General features: G+C 45.4%; 1 protein-coding gene across 6 annotated transcripts in view; it reads left to right on the forward strand.

Moving 5' to 3' along the window:
* The window catches only part of SH3PXD2A (SH3 and PX domains 2A), a 254,045-nt gene that overhangs the window by 151,106 nt on the left and 82,497 nt on the right, over window positions 1–20,442 (forward strand). For all 6 annotated transcript variants that reach the window (XM_048310590.1, XM_048310591.1, XM_048310593.1 and 3 more), the window contains one exon: window positions 7,268–7,296. In XM_048310590.1, coding sequence (XP_048166547.1) covers window positions 7,268–7,296 — 29 coding nt within the window. The remainder of the gene's footprint in view (window positions 1–7,267; window positions 7,297–20,442) is intronic.

A 20,442-nucleotide genomic window follows, 5' to 3' on the forward strand; every position in this document is an offset into this window, starting at 1 on the left:
ATGATTCAGCTGCATTACATGCAGAAGCTCTTCTCTTACTTTGATTTAAACTGCTGTGCTCCAGCTATTCTTCCTGGTGCAGTAATTCAGCAGCAAAAGTCTTTTTGGACAAGCTACGTCTGGAGTTGGGGTTGAGGCTTGGTAGTCTGTCACTTGGGAGTTTTCTCCTCTTCCTTCCCTCTCTCCATTTCCAAGGACTCTCTGGGATGAGCGTTTAGGGGATGACGTTGTTGATCCCATGAATGTTGTGGTGGAGGTGATGGTATCCAGCCTCCCATGAGCAGGCACAACCTGGCAGGCCATGGGTAATGTCTCCTTTTGAGGAGGTCATCCATAGGGACAGGAGATGGAGAAGACAGTGGCCAGGCACCACACACAGAGCTCTGGGCAGAGTTAGTCTGAAACAGCAGAAGGTGTCCCTGGAGAGGGACAGCAGAGGAACTGCTCGGGCTGCAGTTCAGAAACCCAGATGGACCATGTGGTTGCTAACCAGAGGCTGGACCCACATCTCCTACAGAAACAAGAATTTGAGGCACCCACCCTCAAATCAGGGAGGGCTCAAGAAAATGAAGTAAAGATTCAAAGCCTGTGCAGCCTTCTTAAGCTCTTAATCAGATTCATATGATGTATATGCAAGCTCATTAGCCCGACCAGTTTATAAGGTACATTTGAATTTATGACTCTGATACTCAATACTTAATTTGTAACTGTGATTAGATGCATCTTTTAAACATGTTGTAGCTGCATGTAGATGTTTGTAATAAAATTCCCAAGTGAAGAGCACAACTGGAAAACCTCCACATGAGAATGATTAATTTTTATTAACTTGGTTTTATCACTCAGCATTTATGCTGTAAAGGCTACAATAAAGTGACACATGCTTGGTCATTGTAAGACAGAGATAAATTTGGCCTCCCCACAAGGGACAAGCAGGGCCATTTTAGAGGAGGTGAAGAACACCTCCACCCAGTGTTCTTGCTAAGGTAAATACATTTTTCTGTCCTGTGGAGAAACTTGCCATCTGTAGGAATAAACAAGGTAAACCAGAAACAGATGAGGATGTGACTCTTAGGCAAGATCTTGTTTTTATACTTCTTTCCAGGAAAAACTTGCTATAAACATTTGTGTTCTCTTTTTCAAGGCTGCTGAGGCCTTGCATTGGAGGATCACATGGCGTTAGCTCATTGCTCCAGTGTTCTGCAGCTCCCAGCCCGTGCTGAGCCATCTCTCCCTGGTGCCGGACAGGCTGGGCTTTGCTGTCAGAGCGCCCTGCCCCATATGTCACAGCCTGGTGAAATGCTGAATGTGCGTTTCCAAAGCTCTGTCTTCCTCCAGGAGGATAATTTAATTATAAAAATATAACTGTGAAAAATGCAAGAGGCTAATTCTGCATTTCTTCAGCCTGAGCCAAATACTAAAGTTGCTCTCTGGAGCCAAGCAATCAACTTCACTGCTGAGGAATCTTGGGACAGAAATCTGTGGCATTTCCTACTCATTTACGGAAGGGGTTGGGTGCCTCAAACCCATCTCTTGTCCTTCTGACACCCATTCTACACAAAGAAAGAAATGGTGGCTGCTGCTCTCAAGCACAGTGTGTCCATGTGAGGCTGAGATGGCCCGTGGGGATGTCACTTGTCTTGGAGCTGTCTGCATCCCCTGCACCTTGGTGGCAGAGCTCAAGCTGTGCTGTGTGGGGCTAGTCTCCAGGATGAGTGCAGAACAGAGGATACTGCCTTTCCTTGTCCTGCATCTGTGCTGCATGATAGAAACCCATGGATTGAGGTATAGGGAGCATTGCTGGAGAGAGTGTCCATCTCCTTCCAACCTTGGCTTTTCTGTGCAAGCTAAGGTTACTGGTATAGGGAAGATCTCTTCTGCACTTAATAAATGAGTTTTCCAGTGTCATGCTTGGCATTTCACAGGGAGAACTTGGGTTCACTTTTACATTGTTGGGTTCAAGCAAGCTGTCAGAAGTCACTAAAACACTAAATCAGGACCTCCAGCTCAGTCCTGGTGAGCCAAACTTAAACAACCCCTTGCTATGTGATACAGAGAAAGTCACTAAGCAGAAGTATATCGTATATAAAGCTGGGCTGTTCTCTCTGCAGACACACTGTGAAGACAACAGAAAGGTGGCAGGAAGGCAAAATCCTCTCTTTTGTTTTGTCCCAGTTCTCTTAAGGATCTGATTGCGCAACAGTGGTTTTACCCTTCTTAGCAGAAGCAGAGGCCACATCCAGCTAGTGAGAAATGCCTGGGTTTGAAGTCAGGTCGACAGATTCTGTTCTTGCCCCACAAGTCCCTTTTGCTTGCGGCAAGGAATTCTGGAGTCTCGGGACCACCACAATGGGGCCCTTTCTCACAGGGCTGGAGAGCTCGACCTCTGCTCAGAAAGGACAGATTCATGTTGGAGAGGGTTCCACAATGCAATGATTTATATCAGGAAACGAGCAGAATACTTTCTAAAAAAAAAAAAAAAAAGGAAGAAGAAGAAGGAAGAAAGCCTTCATCTGTTTCTTTGGCTCAGGGAAGAGATCAGCTGTGGTTTCATGATATCAGAGGATGGAATGCTGAAGGGAGAAAATGTATGGCTGTGTGCATCCATGTGTTTGAGTTTCTATTCCCAATGCATAACATACAGAGTTAATTTTGCTTAATTACATGTCATATGGGTCTCAGAGCTCAGTGGGAATGGCGATGCCTTCATGCATGTGGTTCAACTTTTGCACTCTAAGTACCATGAGCTGCACTCTCCATGCAGCTCCTGAGTGTTTGGATAATATTAAGGTGTTCGGGTGCTCCTCCAACCATAGTTCTTGGTGACAGACAGGTTCTCAGTCACACCTGGTTTTGTGCCTTGTCTCAAATAGAAAATGTCAGTCTGGCTGTTGAGGAAAATCAGTTAGGAGAGTTCCAAGATGCAAATATATTCTCAAGGCTCAAGTTTCTGTACATGTAAAGAGTAGTAGCAAAGTATTTTTGCATTGGTTTACTTTAAAAATAGTGTCACAGAATCTGATCGCAGTGCTAAGAAAAATAGTTTGTGAAAAAGCCATCTTCATTACTGACTGCAAACTCTAAGTGTTGGGAAGGAGAGAGTGGACTTCCTTGTGAAAATATTTCTGTGCTTTTAATCTGCCTGGCAAATCACTGGTGATTAAATGATAATCTGAGTTGTTTGTTTGAAATGTCTGATACCTCCACCACAGTCTGCCCACACCACTAGAGACTTTTAGGAATTAAGGAGCCTGGGAACAGAAATGACTGCAATGTATTTAAACATGAATTAACAAAAGCCAACAAATACAGAACAATTTCAATTTATGTATTAAAATACTCTTGAGGATACAGACTGACCTCCATTACTCAGGGTTTGTCACTGTCTCATCTCCTTTGGACAGCAAATACTAAGAAAGAGACAGAAAGATGATTTACTCTTGCTTCAGCTTCTGTCTGGTCTGCTGCAATGTCTGCTGTGCAGCTCCCCCAGCCGTGCTGCTCCGTGGGTCTGACAGCTCCTCATGTTTTGCAGGCACTGTTTTCTCTCATAGTTGAAACTCGGGGTTTTCTGAAATCTTTGGTAAATGAGTTGAAGCTGAACCTTGCTTTACTGACAGGCAGAGGCCCTGGGCTAAAGTGTGACGTATCTGGAAAAGGAGGAATCCCAGAGAGTGAACTTTCTGCATCTGCTGTCCCACAGCAAGGGGGAGAAGCTTTTAAAAGAGCCTTTGCACCATGGGTCCCACAGGGATAAGGTCCGCTGATTGAACCCATCACCTCCAAGGGAAGCTGTTCCTGCAGGAGGCTTCTGCATACTTGCCAGATCTCCACAGGCAATGCAGGAGAAACCCTCTGGGACAGATACAAATCAAAGTGAATTAGAAAACAGATAGGCACAATCTGTTGCCAATGCACCTAGTCACCTCCAGTCTTCTCCACTTGGAACATTTCTTAGTCTCTATTGAACAAGTGTCAGGATACTCCTCACTTTTAAAACAACTTTCCGATTGTGCCGCTGTTTGTGTGTATCTGTATGTATTTAGATAGATCGAAACACGTGTACACACACATCAGTGTTTACTAACTCTCAGTGAATAACAGCAGCAAAGTCAGTCCCTAGAGAAAAGATGTGCCATAAAACTTTTCCATAATATTGTTAGTATAACCTTCATATTTAAATTAGATTGCAAGTGACATATTAACATAAGATATTTTTTATGATTCGGAAATTTCCAGACTGACTGTGGATGGCTTAATGTGGTAACAAGGCAGTCAGCTCTATAGCAATGTTCGTGGTCTTCCTAGATTAGCTAGATTTCAAATTAGTAATATTATCCTGGGGTAATGCTGATGAGAAAGGAGATCCAGCTTCCCTCTCCTTTGTCACTGAAGAAGAGTGTATCCAGCTTGTGTGACGTCCTTGACACCAGCGATGTTTTAATACCATTAGCAGCAGGAAATATTTTCCTTGCCAGTAATGAGGCTCAGTGTCAGCTAAAGGTGGTGCCCCACAAGAAGACTTTAAACAAAATTGCTAGATTTTAGTTCAAAAAAGGCTAGAAATACGCTATTTTTGAGAAAGGCATTTGTTCAGTATGGAGTGATCCTGGCTAATGAAGAAGGGACCTGCCAGAGCTACTTTTAGTTCCACCTGCTGCTTTCATTGTTACTCTTGTAACTATGGCTGGCAGTGGAGTTAGGATGGTGGTGTCTGTTCTCATATAGAAATGGAAAGAGAATGGAAATAGTGTGTGAATAAAGATGAAAAGATAACAAGAGCAAGAGCTGAAAAGAACGTCGGCTTTCCTATGTAGCTAAAGATCCGGCAATGATTGTACCTTTCCTGGGAAGGGTTTTTCTTCTGCAACACTACATTTTTTGTCTGATCTAAGGGCTAACAGCGTGCCAGGTGCAGTCTGGGTTTCAGGAGAAGATCAGAGTTTCTACTTGGAAATTTTTACAGTTAAGAGAAACCATTAAATAATTTCCTTTATTGGTTTGGAGACATAAACCAATACTTCCGCCTCACACTAATGCTTCACTGAAAACAGTGAGGCTGAGAGGTATTAACCTTATATATCATCACTTGGGAGAGGGAAAATACATCAATGAATCATATGCAGGATAGGAAGATATTAAAAAAAAATAAACATGGAGTCAGACAGGGCTCCTTGCTGCTGCTGCTGCTATTGCAAAGCAGCAGCACAGGCTTTCTTCATTAGCAGAACAGAGATGAAGAATATGCACACAAAGAGCACTTTGCACAGCCAGAGAGATTATTTGCTGTATCTGCTTTGCTTTCTACTTCAGCAGTACTTTTTTTTTTTTGCTGTCCTTGCTGGGAGAAACAAGTTTTGGATTTCAGAGTTTCACTGGGGAGATGAAGATTTTATTTTAAGCTCCATTTTATTTGATACTGCTTTCCCCTGACTTAAGGAGTGAAATGTGGGTGTAAAAAAAGTGACAAGACAGGTAGACATGGGGTACCTGGGTTTTTTTCAGGAACTCCAAAATCAGAACCCAGTTAAAGTTGACTTCAAAACTTACAGAAAGACTAAATGAAAAGAGGAAAACTTGCCCCATAGGTTGATTGGCTTTTCTTTTTCTTTCATTAAGCCTTGTGAATTGGGTGGTGGTAGTGATGCAAATAACTATATTATAATGATAAATTAATTTCTTCTTATTAACTATGTCAGTCAATTATTACCTCATTTCTAATCATGTGAATTGAGTTCCACATGCCAAGAGAGCTGTATTGACAGCTCCACAAAGCTCCAGACTGGTGTGGGAGCTAAGCTGGGGTAGAGTAGAGGACTACATTTTGGGGACTGTACCTTCCCTGGCTTGGTCTGAGGGATGTCTGTTTCAGGCACCATATAGCAGGCATTATATTTGCATATGATACCACTTCTGTAGAGGAAGCAACTTATTCATGAGCAGTAGCATCATCACATCAAATGCGGCTGCAGATATGGCTGAGAAAACAACCATTTAATTGAAGCAGAAATTACACTGGGAAATTAAAAGAGGGTGCAAAAAAATTCCCAAGTAATTATTACTCACTGGAAGTAAATCCTAGACATGTAAGGCATGGGGATGCACACAAAAATCTGGGAGAAACAGAATTTATGGGTAGACATAACTTTGCCCTCAAGACATGTGTTATTTCTACAGCTGAGTCCCCAAACTCACTTTAAATAAATAGTTTGGGATAATCCTTCTCTGATCCTCTGGAGGACAGAGCAAGCTGCAAGAGACAAAACCCCACTTCTGACAGCCCGGCCCCCCAAAATGTAGAGGCTACTGCCCGCCCCTCTGGTGGGATCCTTGCAAAGACAACCTGCCACCGGGTGATTTTGCCACCATTAACACTGCCATGTGTGCGGGGTGTGGCGGTGCTGCGGGCACTGTGCCCGCACAGCGATGCTGCCTCTGCCCAGGCTGTCATTGCCCGGCTCCTGCCCCTGCAGACCGTGCCAGGGCTGGGTCTGACAGGCTCCGGAGAGCACCGGGGGGAAGCACAGCTATCGCCAAGTATTTTTGTCCTCAGTTTTGCTTATCCCTAATCAGTTCTTGCAGCTCCCGTCTGTAATTTCTTCCCCTCCTACAGCAGCTGTCTGGAGTTTCAGCTGTTCTGCATGAGTAGAGGTGCCAGCACCTTTTAAATCACTATGGAAAAGTAAGGGTGCATTTTCTATCCTGGATGAAAGAAGAAAGGACAAAGTTTGCGGGTTGTTTTGGTTTGGTTTTTTTTCCTTGTGCTTTCCAAGTGCTTGTCAGAGATAACTAGGAGAGGACTGGAGATTATTCACAAATTAAGTAGCCTCCTGACTGCCAGCCACGCCAGCTCAGCCTGGAGCAGCCGCATCCCTGCAGCAAGCAGTTCATATTCCCGTTCCTCTCCGGGGGAACGTTAAGGGTTAATTCAGTAGCTGTTCGTTTAATAGCACAATTTAAAGGGGGAAAAATGACACCCCTCTCCCCTGCCTTGCTGGTTGTGGATGGTTCGCTCTGCCTGGCTGATCACATGCTCCCGAGCCCCCGGTGCTGCAGCAGCCCCAGCTGGTGCTGGTGATGGGCCGGTGCTGCCCGGGACGCCCCCGGCCCCCGCCCGCCCATGCCCGGCCGCCCTCACCTCCGCTTTAAGGGAGGGAGGGCGCAGCAGGAGCTCTTAAGCATATGGGTGGAAATTTGGGAGGCACCCGTTCGTTCTCTCACCACTGTTTCCAGCTCTAACCATGTCTATTTGTTGTTGTCTTTTTTTCAGGGACTATGGATCTTCAAAGAGAAAATCAGGTAAGCCATCAGGCTTTTTATATGTACTGCATGATTCTAGAGAGGAACTTACCCCCTGCTTTCCCCTGTTAAACCATCTATTTATTTTGTGTGGCATTAAATTGTGTAGCAGTTTAACTTTTTATTGCTGAATCCTGCTGGAGATAAGCATCAGTTTCTTTCCTTTGCACTGGAGAGACCCACCTTATATAGTATTGCAGTTAAAATGACTGCTCTTCTTTGACTGTATTTATACAGCTCCATCTCCAGCATGAGTTGATAATTGTATTACATTTCTTTCATTGCAAATGGTCAAAATGCAGAGTCAGAGTTGGGGTTCTTTTCTGGAGTGGAAGGGCATCTTTTTCTGTGCTAGTTTGAATCTTTTATCGTGCTTTTCCAAAAGCCTCTGGTGAGGCTTCTGATGCAAAATGTTCTGTGTCTGGGTTTGGGCTGCCTCAAAGGCTGTACCTCAGTGTTTTGCTTTTAAAATCCTGGATTGAAATGTCCTATAAAACCCTGATTTGAAACTATGTAAATCCAATTTTTCCCCTCCCCATGTTGCTCTTAGTGATTTTTACAGATGTGTTTTTAATAGGGATGTGTAATTATGGGCCTCTGGGTCTGGCTGCTCTGAGCTAGATGTGTCAGGGCTTTCTATTTTTTAATTTTTTTATTTTTTTCCCCAAGCAGCACTGAGCACCTGCAACTCTCATTGACTTTGTTTGGAACCTTGGATGCTTCAAATGCATTCAGGGCATCCAAAGAGAAGCCTTTCAAACCAATAGTGACTCCTGTAAAACTCTGGCCTGTGTGCAGGGAGGGGAGGATTTTTTCTTCTTGCTTTTTAAGATGATAAAGGAATACTGCAGTGGCTTGGTCTCTGGGAGGGAAAGGAAGATGAATGTAACATGCTTTACTCCAATGAATATCACTGCCTACATTGATTGTTGGTTAATTATGAAGGCTTTTAAGCTGCCATCCTGTAATAAGCTAAGTGATGCACTAAAGAGACCCTGTTGCTTAACCCCAATGGCCTGTGCATCAAATGGTAGCTACCTTTGCAGGCCAATACTTTTGGTACCTTTCCCTGAATTTCCCTGAGGTGGGGTGTGGTAATGAAGAGGCAAGTGTGGTACAAGGTGCTGGCCCTACACAATAAACTAGGGCACGCTTGGTCTTCTTAACCTCCTGCAAAGCTTCTGTCTGGGCTGCACTTCTAGGACTTCCTAAATATAAGTGTTGTTCACAGGAGCCCGTGAATTCAATTGACAGCAGCACCTTCTCTAGAGGGGCTGACCTTAAATAAAAAGCTCCAAGTGACTTGGTAGAAGGCAGAGCTGAGTGTGGGAGTTCCTGCCTCAGCCACATCCTGAGCACTGGGGGCTTTGGGGCCATGTAAAAATCTAAAAAACGTTGCTGAAGTCTCTGGGAAAACCTGATTTAGCACTGACCTGGAACAGCATTAGGAGACCTGGAGAGCTTTGGGCTCAGTGCACCAGTTTACATGAAAGGGTATTGCAATTCATGCACAAGAGATGCGAGGAACTGCTTTGGGAGTGGAAGGAAACTGCTGCCTCTTCATTCCTGTGGCTCTGGGGGCAAGTTGGAGCTGATCTGCCATGACATGAGAAAAGCGATTAAGTTGAGTTAGTGTAGCTGAGATGTCATTTGTGGATGCTCTCCCCTGCTGGACTCTTTGGCCCCCTGCCCTGAGAACCCCAAGTGACATGGTCATCCATCCCTGCAAGGGGCACTCAGGTCAGGCTCCCTCCTTTGGCTGTCCCAGCTCTCCATGCTGCCAGCTCTCCTTCTGGGACTCTTTCCTCTTCTCTGCTTTTTGGTGCTGGGCTGTTTGTGCAGCCAGGGCTTGGAAACAGTGTGGCTGAGGGACACTCTTTCTCTACTTACCCCATACAAAGAGGAATGTGAAGCAGCTCTCTGAACAAATTGAGCTGCATAAAGGGACTCTGTTCTCGGCCATCTTCTTGCTTGATTTTAGAATGGCAGAGGAATGCTTCCTTCTGTTTGGAGCTGGATGTTGTGGGAGTGTGCATGCAATGAGCAAAGGAATATGCCAAGGGAGTCACCAGTTACAGCCTTTAACAAAGACCAGCTTTATGACACTTGAAAAAAGGGATAGGGTAAATAAGTAAGATTTTCATGATTGCTGTGAGGGTCTTTTAAGATAACAAATAGCTTTGAAATGCAGTTTCTTCCATAGGTGCAGATCATGGAACTACTCCATCTTTAAACAAGAGACAAATAGGCATTTTTAAATGCAAGCACCTCCCAACAAATGAGACCTTATGAATATCTTGTGTCTTGACCAAAGAGGTGCTGGGAGGAGGCTGTTGGGTGTGAGCACAGATGTCCCACACTGTCCGGCAGGAATCCCACAGCTGCTGTGTCTCAGGCATGTGCAGGCATGACACGAGCATGGCTGATTGCAGAAACATTCGGAGAATGCCTCAGACAGCCAATGTCACCTCTACCCTGACCTCTGCCTTGCCAGAGTGAGTGTCTTAGCTAGCCCTGTGCTCACCCCTTAGAGCAGGGAGAAACTGGATAAGTTCAGAGTTTAATAGGAGTTATGGAAACATTTACCGCTGCAGTTGATGCTGGTTGTAAACATTTCAGACCTTCTGAACCAAATGCAATAGCGTGGCACGTCCTTAGCTAAACAAAAGGGAGTCTTGTGCCGATCTGGGGCATCTCTGCATGCCAGCCCTGAGCCAGGCTTCCTCTTGTGCAACGGGCTGTGTAAACACACAGCCCTTTGCTTGGATGTGATCTAATTATAAATGCTTAAACCTGCAGCCAGCTCGGAGACCTGGAGCTTCCCTGGGGCTCTGGGAAGGCACAGGCGTTTGCTGTGGCCTGAAATGCCACATGTGCTGGTACCTTGGACTTGGGGGGCTTTATCTGACATGCTGCAGAGCTGCTTCAGAAAGCTGCCTTCATGTTTCCAGGCAATTGAATTGTTGCTCTATGACCATCTGTCAGTGCTGGAGAGCCCTCAGTACAACTGTGAGGAGTGGTTACCGGGGCATATTCTGTACACTTGCAACAAATGGTCTCTTCTTGGTCCACCCAAAGACCCTCTGCAGCAAAATGGGAAGGAATTATTTTTCAAGCTCCAATTTGTCATTTGCATTAGCCAAGTGAACAGCTACTCATTTGTCACTCAAAATAGGCATTACTTCTATGCTGGCATCCATTGTGTGGGTTTTCTGTCCTCAAATCAAAGTAAGGGTAGAATTGCTGCAAGTCTAGGAATGGATATTTGTATGGTACATTACAAGCCACAGATTAGCTTAATCCATTCTGCAAACCCTACCAGCTACCATCTGTGCATGGTGAACTAATTAACCCTTGAGATATCTGCTAATCCTGATGTGGCTTATAAAACCAGTTGGAATATGTTTCTCCCCAAAAATGTCATTGTGTCCCCTGCCCCACCCCACAAACCCCCTTGCTGGCTAGAGCAAGCTGCAGACTCCTGGTGTAAGATCTTTCCCTGTCCCCTTGCTGAGAATCTTTATTGGCTGGTTTCATGCCAAAGCTGTCAGATCCCAGTCATGAAGCTGAAGCAAGCATCTGGGACCTGGTGTTTGGTGGTAAGAGAGAGCTGGTGTGGGCTTCACAACTTTTCTCCATTGCGTCTTAGTGCTCCTCAGCTACTGAGAGGATCCTCTTTGCTAACTGAGATCAGATCCAGCACAAGAGGTGCCTTCAAAGTGATCTCTGCCACCTGCCTTGTAGGTGACCAAGCCCTTGTGGTCATGACTTTCCATGTGCCTGGGCAGGAGCACTGCTGCCCACCCCCCCCTCTGAATTCATAACCAAACTCCTCCCTGCTCAGACTGCCCAGCTTGCTGCTGGGGCACAGCTGGCTTCAAGCCATTGCTTGGTGGCTTCCTCTGGCACCTTGTTGCTATACTGTAGGATGCTCCTCCAAGTGAGGAGGAATAAACTTCAATAATACAGAAGTTATGACTCCCTCAGTCCTGCAGTGTCTCCTTTCCGTCATTGTTCGGATCCTGTCTGCATCGAGCTGGCTGTGCTTTGGCTGAGTTTGGCAGCTGAAGTCTATTTTAAATAGTGCCTGTAATTGAGCACTTAGAATATTAACTTAAAAATTTGGTTCAAGCCAGTGTTGCCTCAGGATGCTGATGAGGCTTCCTTGAATGAGTAAACCATCTTTCAGCTGGGTTCCCCTGTCCAATTTTTGGAGTAGCAAGATTATGGGTTCACACAGCCAGCAATCACTGCTTTCTTTCCCTCCTGTAATCTAAAACTAGGAAGGATATATCTGCTGGCAAGTAAATAAAAACTTCAGAGTCCATTGGAAGACACTTCACAAACTTTTTATAGAAACATCTGCAATGCTTTCTTTTCCCTGAATGAGGAAATTGCTAAGCAGAGTTGAGAGAGTTGCAGCAATGACAGAAGTAGGGCCTCAAGAGAGAAACAAGCAGATTGTTGTAACAACACCAAGGGTCCTCGTGGCTGATCCCTTTGTGGGATGCTGCCTAGGAATTATGGGTGGAGCTGGTGGCCAAAGTTGCTTCCTTGGCTTAATTCTTCATTACTAGAGAAACCTTCTTCCTCACCCTTATGCACTAAGGATGTGCATTCTGCCAGCTTCAGGGAGTTGCCTTTATTGCTGTTTCTTTGCATTATCAGGGATAGGTTTTTTTCTGCTTCTTTTGTAATTACAAAGGGAAATGGCTCAACTTGTGGCTTTTTCTGTCCTTACAGCTGAGCTATGCTCATCACTTCAGAGCTTAACCTTTCTGATCCTGTCACACTGCAGGTGTCTAGCCTGCACTTAGAGCTCCATAGCCTGTCTTGCTCTTTTTTTTTTTTTTTTTTTTTTTTTTTTCCCTTTTCATAAATGAGCTTTATTTTCTTGACTTAGTCTGAGCTGTCTCCTTTAAGACAATATGGAGAGAATGAATTGTGTATGCCACCCGTTTTGTGCTTAATCATTCAGTGGGGTCACAAATGTGTGAGCCCCCAGCTGGACCAGCAGGGCTGTGTGGCTGGAGCTATTCTTACCTGTTGCAGGACTGAGGTGGTGACCCTCGGAACAAAGCTTGGTTGATGCAATTGAGTGTGGAGGTCTCTGCCAGCTCCACAGGCCTGCGGCAGGCATTTAGCTACACGTGGGTAGAGGGAGAGAAGGGAATGTACAGCCTCCAGCCCTGGCAGGTGTTTTGTAATATTTGTGGGAAATGGCTGCAGTAGAGGGAGAAGGAAGGACCGCTCCAAGAGACACATAGTGTTGCCTTTCCTTTGCCTTAAGGTTGCTGCAGCATTGATGGGATGTCATCTGGAGTGGTGGATGCCCTTTTAGTATTGGAACTGGGGGCATGCCTTAACTAATCCAGCTGACTGTGAAATCTGTCTCAGTTTTACCTTCTCAGTCAGAAGAACTCTCTCAAGTCTTTTAAATGGGTTCTCAAAGAAGCCAAATCTAAGTGCGTTACTAAAGAGGCTGAAAAATCCAATTAACTACCATGGGCAATCCCAGCATGAGGCAAATGCATTTTATGTCAGGGTGGCCACTGCAGCAGAAGCTTGGGGCTACTTGCCCCAAGCAGGCAGTTGGTCACTGCTTAGTGAATCTGAGCCCAGGTGATAGCAACAAAGCTAGAATGTGGTTTTTAACTCAAATGTTACTTTGAGTCATTCTGGTCTCATGGTGTTTGTCTCTGAAGTCTGTCTCCCTACAGTCCCTCTGAAAGCTTTAGCTTGGAACATTTTTTTTGGGTTGCCTTTTTTTTTTTTTTTTTTAAGGTGGTGAATAGGGATGCAAGTCTGTCCAAGCCCATGGCAAGGTCCCAGGAACATCTTAAATCCTTGTAAGAAATCTGTGGTATGACATGATCCCTGTGGACTGAGGCATGTGCTCTTGTGTTTATCCTGATGAATCACACGTGTGCACTGTGTTCCTTGCATTGTTTCCTACAATTAGGGCAGAAGCAGTAATGGTGGACTGGCTCCTTGGTGCCATTTGGCCTGTTCATGAGGATGGCTGGATGAGATCGTTTGCCAGTCACTATTTTGTAACTTCACAAGCATGTACTGACAAGATTGTTCCTGATCAGAAATCAGGATCTGTTCCCTCATCATACGATTAACCTTCTTGGCTGTCTGTACTAATTGCTGCATGGAATTTAAAAACAGCAGATTCTGGCAGAACATTTTGGTTCTCACATAGCTGTTTATTGTTGGTTTTTTTTTTTCCCCCCCTTTTCAGGAAGATAAAGGATTTAGTAATAAAAGAAGGACAGTGTAGGCAAAAACATAGCAATTAAGGACCAAACAAACCTTTTCATTTAATTACTGGGGATATACATCTTGGGCCTGGTTCTGGAAGAAGTTAGTAGTTAGTGATCTCAATGTGCATCTTGAGTTCAGTCATCGATGACAGAGTTTCCTCTTCTTATGATAAAGAATTATTCTTCCTCAGGTAGGGAATTTGCTAAACTTTTGATCAGTTTGTTGGCTTTTGCTTGATGCAGTTATTCCCCAAAGACCAAACTTTCTTTCCTGTTTTTTTTTTAAAAAAGATTGTTTGTTTTTTTTTTTAACAAGTTCTTCATATAATTAGAAGAACATCCATTCTGTGGGTTTGGGTTTCTTTCCAAGGCAAGACTACAGCTCTTGGGCTCAGGTGCACTAGCAGAGAGCAGGATTTGAAGAAGAACTGCTGCTAAGTCAGGCAGATTTCATGTCCTTGCAGTATCTGTATGTGTGTGACCCAATTCTGCATCTTCAGTCAAGATGTGAATCTGTCCACTCCAATCCCACACTTCAAATCCAGTCTGTAGTATTCTGGCAGAAAGAAGCTGATCTCACACGTCTCCTTGTACACCGTATTTTTAAAGTCACTGCTTAAACTGAAGTGCTTTGGACTTCTGCCTGAGGCTACTGAAGAGAAGAGCAGATAGGAGACTTTATTCCACACTGGTTCAGTTTTCTGCTGACAGGACATGTGGCCCATTAGATGTATAGGATCACTGTCGTCTTCTGGGTGGCCCATATGCTGGGGTGGGAGGAAGATGGGCTAAGAGAGAAAGAGATGTTTGTGTGTGGTGTGGGTTTTTTGTTTTGCTCCTTGGCTTTTAAACTGAAGTGTGGGGACAGGGTGCAAGATGAGGGAAAAGAATGTGTTTGTGTTCTTTGCTGTTCCCAGTTCAGCATTGGCACTGCAGAAAGCCTTGTGTCCAGGAGAGAGGGCAGGGAGACTGGGCACAGGGAGGGCTAGAAAAATGAGGTGTGGCTTGAGCACAGCCATGGCAGAACAGCTTGAACCCTGCAAATGCCTCAGAGAGTCTTCAGCCAAGTGCCAAGAAAGCACTTGGTACCTTCGGGGATATAATGGCATTTCTCTTGGTTTTAAGGAAGACTCTATTCTCCATCTGCTACTGTTCTGCCTTCCTCTTCTGTCTGTCAGTGGCAGATGGTATTAACGCTGCCTGCGTGGGTTCTTCCTCTCTTGCACAGAGAGTACTGGTATTTTGATTTTGGCATGGTAGATAAGGAAGGTGAGAAGTGCATTTGGGAGCTGGAGCGGAGGGTGATGATCCTCAGCCACCACAGGAATCTGTATGTGGCACAGATGGGTCTGGCTGGCTGGGAAGAGTGGATAAAATCTTCCCTGGGCATTTTGGGTAATTTAGTCTCAGGCTGGTGAGCACTTGAATCTCTCTCCTGAGATTCTGGAAAGCTGTATGTAGGGTGTGTGTCCTTAGTCTGTTGAGAGCACTCACCCCTAAAATAGTGCTCCCTAAGTGCCTCCAGCTGTGTGTGTGGCTTCACACCTGTCCCATTCTAGCTGGCCTGTGTCCAGGCTGCGTGACAGGACAAATCCTCTCTGGTTTACTCTGAATGGAGTGGCTCACCTAACCAGAGATGGCTGGAAGCATTACTTACAGGGGTGTCCAGCAGGAGTTACAAAGTATGCACTGATTATTGGCTGTCTCTGCCTGGACACACCAGTACTGCTAAGTGTTCTGTGCTTGGCAGAATGGCTGCTTCACAGTTGGGACTTGACTCTTGCTCCATTTTTTGAGCCACACATGAATCCCAGTACGTGTGCATACCTGTGAGTTTCCAAGTGCAACGTCTGGGGCTTTTCTGCCCTCCTCCTTGGCAGTGCTGGAGGCTGGTTTTTTCCTCAGAGGGGTGATGCTCTCAGTTTGTACAGCTGTAGATGTGGATTAGCATTCAGATATTCTAGGCACTTCCCAGAAAAACTTGGAACTGCTACAAAACTGTATGTGCAGGGGCTGTACCAGAGTGATCATGTGGGAAACAATCCTCACTTGCCATGTGGAAAGAGTTAATGGGAGCTATGGCTGCCAGAACAAAAACTAAACAGTCCTGGATACTTCTGGGTCTGCGAATGGGATTAAAATGGGTTTTTACAGAAGTAAACAGGGTGGAAAATTGGGACTAAGTTTTCTTTGCGTTTGTACTTTTAGAAAGGATGAAGGACTGGATGAGGTTGTGAAAATGCAGCTGTGAGCGTGTCACTGTGCAGTTTGTCAAGCACACGATCCTCTGGCGCCCCGCTCCTCCGTTCCAACTCAGGAAAGGGCTCCCTGGTTGTGGATTTCTCCCCTGCAGGAGTGAGTTATCCAGATGATGAATTTCTGAGGCACGCTCGAGTCACGTGAAAGCCAGATGTGAACATTTTCCAAGCAGCGTGTGCGGGTCTAGTGTACACCAGACTACGTGGCAAGTGGACGTGGTCTGAAGTTGGTCTGCAGCGTGGTGGTGCCGGGGAGGCCAGGAGCCCCACAGCAGCTCCCAGTGGGATAATTTCTGCCAGGGAAGGAGGAGGATGCTGGCTGTGCTCGTCACTGCAGCTCAGCACCTCTGCCCCCACCCCCTGCACTGACAAACCCTCCCCAGGCTGTTTGTGATGAAGCTGAACTTGGTGAATAGGACTAAAATTAAAGGCCTTATTTAATGCCTGCTGCCAATCCTCTTACTCAGACACTTCAGCTGGATTTGCATGTTTGATAATCTACTAGTCAAATATTTTTTCAAGATACAGCCCTCTTGAACAGATGGCATGGGGAGTGGAGGTGATGTTCAGCTTCAAGTGTATAGAAGAGGAGGGATTTCTGCAGGGGTGAGAGGTTTACTTCAAAATGTGGTCTCCTATTGGGGGGAAAAAATAATGTATGTGTATCCTTCAAGGACTATCTTAAAACGATTGCTTTAAACACGATGCATCAGCATCCCACAGACATAAGAGCAAGGAAAGCTTATTTAAGCTGCCCTGATGTGGGACAGCTGCTTGCCCAGAAATTACAGTAACAAATGAATCTGTCATTGTGGTACCTAAGAAGTATAATGTCTTACCAGGCCCACCCTGGGCCAGGCACCGGCCACAAATGTTGGTTTTATTTAGGCCTTTCTGGAGCCTGGGGGGAGAAACATCAATGGTACAGTTCAACAGGGTGCCCTGAGCAGGACAGTGTGAGACAGATCAAAACACTTGAAATCTTTCTGTGCCATCCTCCCATTTCTCTGACTATCCGTTGTTCTCTGCCTAGTTGAATGAATTAATTGTGTGAGCCAAGAATGCATGGCAATGGTTCTAGTTCAGATGAAGGCTCATCTGCATTTTTCCTCTTTCCAGCCATGTTGTAAAACTACTCATAGACTCTGTATCAGAGTAATTCTCTGGTAAAAGTACTTCAGTTTCTGGGGGAGCTTAGCAACACCAAGTATTTGTCTTCCTCCCCTAGTCCAGTACTGTTGCATTTTACTGCCTTCCCATTTAACCAAAGTGTCAAGCCCCAGCTGAAGGGGAAGGGACTCGAGGAGAGAAACCAGGAGACAGGCTGACAAAGGATGGTCAGTGGGTCTGGGGGATGGAGGTCTTGGAGGGTATGAGCATGGTGCGCTGTCTGCAGATGAAAGCAGAAACAAGCCCCACAGTTCTGGAGTTCTTCACTGAGCTTTCTGCTCTTGACTGCCCAGCCTCACCTTGTCAGGAGGAGATGGAGGGAGGAGGTTGTTCCTTTGCTTGTCTGAGGAATGCAGAAAGGAAGCAAGGAGGGGAAAAGTGGAGGCAAAATCCCAGCAAGACTGAGTAGACTGAGCCTGGCTCTTTGGTTCTTTGCCTTCTTGGGGCAGTAAGGTGTCCCACCTGAGCCCCCCAGGACAACAACATAGTGCTTAATTTATACCAACTCCTTGGCAGGCTTGTCTTCCAAAATGTAAACTGAAATTCAGGCTTAACTTCTGTTTTCTGTTCTGCCATATGTGATGAACATCACAGCCAGCAAGGCTCTAGGCCAATTCTAAGAAGTGGACACGTCTGAGGAACAGTGTGGTCAGCCCACTTCTTGCTGACTTTTCAGACACCACTGTTGGGACGAGAACACGCCTGTTCTTCAGCAGAAGCATTTCTTTCCCCTAGCTCCAGTCTGAGGAATCACTGATTGTTTATTTTCTTTTCACCCCTCCAATTAAGACAGGAAGGGTGTAAGTCTAGAAAATGAGTCTGCAAAATGCTCAGCTGCACTCATGGAACAGATCACTGTTGGAAACAGACCAGGTGTCAGTATCTCTTCAGCACGGCCACTTGTTCTTATAATCCTTCTTTCAGTAATTTAATTTGCACCTTAACAGCTGAGAGATTTTGGTATTCCCAGTTGATGTTAAAAGGTAGGGCTTCATGAGAACAAAATAGTTTTGTTAGTTAGATGGCCCTGGGACTGTTATTTCCTGTGGAAGGCAACTTCCAAAGAACAGGCCATACCTGTATAATTAAACTCTTTGCCCTCCAAAGCAAGGTAGCCACATCCAGATCACTTGTAGAGACCTGTCTTTGGCCCATGCTAACTTCTCAGCTATGCACAGAAATCATTTGGGGCAAGGGTTACATGGCCAGAACTACAACCATGCTGAGACTCGTGACCAGTATGATCCAGTTCCCCAGAATTACTGCAGGACTATTGTTGGGAAATATGTAGCTTAACGTGCTAGACAGCTATACAGACATTCATTTTTAAAAAGCTTGTTAAAATGGTCCCTGATAGCCCCAGCAACATGAAACCTGTGATTCTGTAGGAGAGTGTCCCTCCTGGTGCTGGCAGCAGTGTTAAATAATGGATGCTGGGCTCAACACTGAACTGAAAGTTTCAGACAGTCTAACTAACAAAAAGAAACCTGCTGGTTTCTACAAAACAAATCAGTAGCTGCTGTTAAAATGCCCATGGAGGAGGAGTTTCTCTGCACCTGCTGGGGCAGGGGCCCACCTGGATGTGCAGTACTAATATGTACCATGAATGTAGCATCTGGATTTTGGTAGCATTGAGCTCGTGCATTCGATTCTAGACTGGCTCCAGCTATTGTAGGTTTTTGTGGAAGCTCGCTCTGCTCTAACTCTACTCAAGACAAATAGCCTGCTGCTAAAATGAGATGAGTGGAGCTGTATCACAAGCATAAAGCATTAGTCCCCAGCAGTCTGGCGCCTGTTCTCTTGCCAGTGGTGGGAGGAGCAGCAAACAAACCAGTCTCACTGGCAGCAGAAAGGCTTCTGCTGAAACCTAGAATGATGTTTCATGTTCACCATAGCAACCAACTTAATTTTGTCTTCATAGCTTTTTGCCCCTTCAACCCCTCCCTTTTCTTTTGCACCTGAGGAACCTCCTTGACCTGTCTGAGGGTTGCCCAACTCTGTCATGGCAGCTTGGAAGCAATGGAATTGGGTTCAGCAGCCACTTCCAGTGACATGCCTGCTGTGCTGCTATTTCTGTGCAGTGTGGCTCCGAAGGAAAGCCTTCTCTGTGCTCTTCACAACTGCCTTGGCCTCGTGGCTTAGCTGTAATTTATGGATCCATGTTCCTTTTGAGCTTTTTAATATAATTCCGGTAGGAGGAGTTTGTTCTGGCTCCAGCTGAAGTTGGCAGCAGGGGCTGTGGGGACTGATGTTAAGAGCAGAATTGGGATGCCATTGCCCTAGGAGTGGCCTGCTTTGAGTAGGCAACCTTAATTTTCCTTCCAAATACTGAGATTCCCCCCCTGCACTTCCAAGTCATCTGAGACCAGCCAGTGTTCAGCTGTGTGGCAGTGGGGGAGAGGAGTGGCAGGAAGCAAAGGTTTGTTCACTTACTGTTACCAATCCCATTGGAAACCAGGTCCAAGCCCCATGCAGAATTCCAGTAAAACCCTGTCCTAAAGGGGAAACCTGGGGCCGTTCAAAGCTTGTGTTTTGTTGGCTCAGGCACAGCATGTTTCTGAGGCCTCTGACCTCCTCCCCGTACACTGGCTCCTGCCGCGGCTCTTCGTTTGAGCTCTCTGTGAAGTGGAATCTATCACTAATGTCTGATATTTTTATTATTTGTAGGGGGGACTCTTAAAAGCTGGTAGCAATTAGAGCTTAAACGTCTTGGAATAAAAAAAAAAAAAATCCCCAAGAAGGAAGTTTAATGCTAAGCAGATGTGCAGGAGCAGCTGAAATATGCTGGCTGTCTTCTGCTTCAGAAGCAACCTCATCCACTTCTAGCTGCTGTCAGGCTGGGGCAGCTGAGAAGTGCTGCTGCTTTTATGCTGCTTCCTGGGCTGGGAAGCCCACGCTGCTGACCTGTGGGATTGTTTACCAGTTAATATTTATATTGCCCTTCTATTCTGGCTTAAACCAATAGTTTTGACAAGGAGAAAAAAATACTTTGTTTAAAAAGAAATTTAAAAAAAACATTATAATGGCTAACAGAATTGGTTTATTTATGGTGAGATCTCACATGGGTGTCTGTAGATATGGCTACTGTGGATCTAGGTTTAAGCTCTCTTCTTGAGCAGACAGATCCAGAGTATCCCTAAACTTGTGTTAAGTGCAGCTTATTTCCTCTGAGTGTTTCAGTCTTTTGCTGCAGCTTGGGTGGGGGCAAACTTTGAAGTCTTCCCAGTTGCTCCTGCAATACATCATCTGCTTGATTTATCATTGTCGTACTCAGGTTCTTCTGTCTGGAAAAAGATCTGACAGCTGACAGAAGTTCGTAGTCGTGTTCTGAAGGCAGTGGAAATCTATTCAAAAGCTAATAGACAAGTTGCTGACAACAACTCCTTCACACCCTTTCCCGTGCATGCCCCAAGTCTGTAATAGAAACATGCTGTATATTCCCTCCATGA

Source organism: Corvus hawaiiensis, chromosome 8 (genome assembly GCF_020740725.1).
Source record: "Corvus hawaiiensis isolate bCorHaw1 chromosome 8, bCorHaw1.pri.cur, whole genome shotgun sequence".
NCBI lineage: Eukaryota > Metazoa > Chordata > Aves > Passeriformes > Corvidae > Corvus > Corvus hawaiiensis.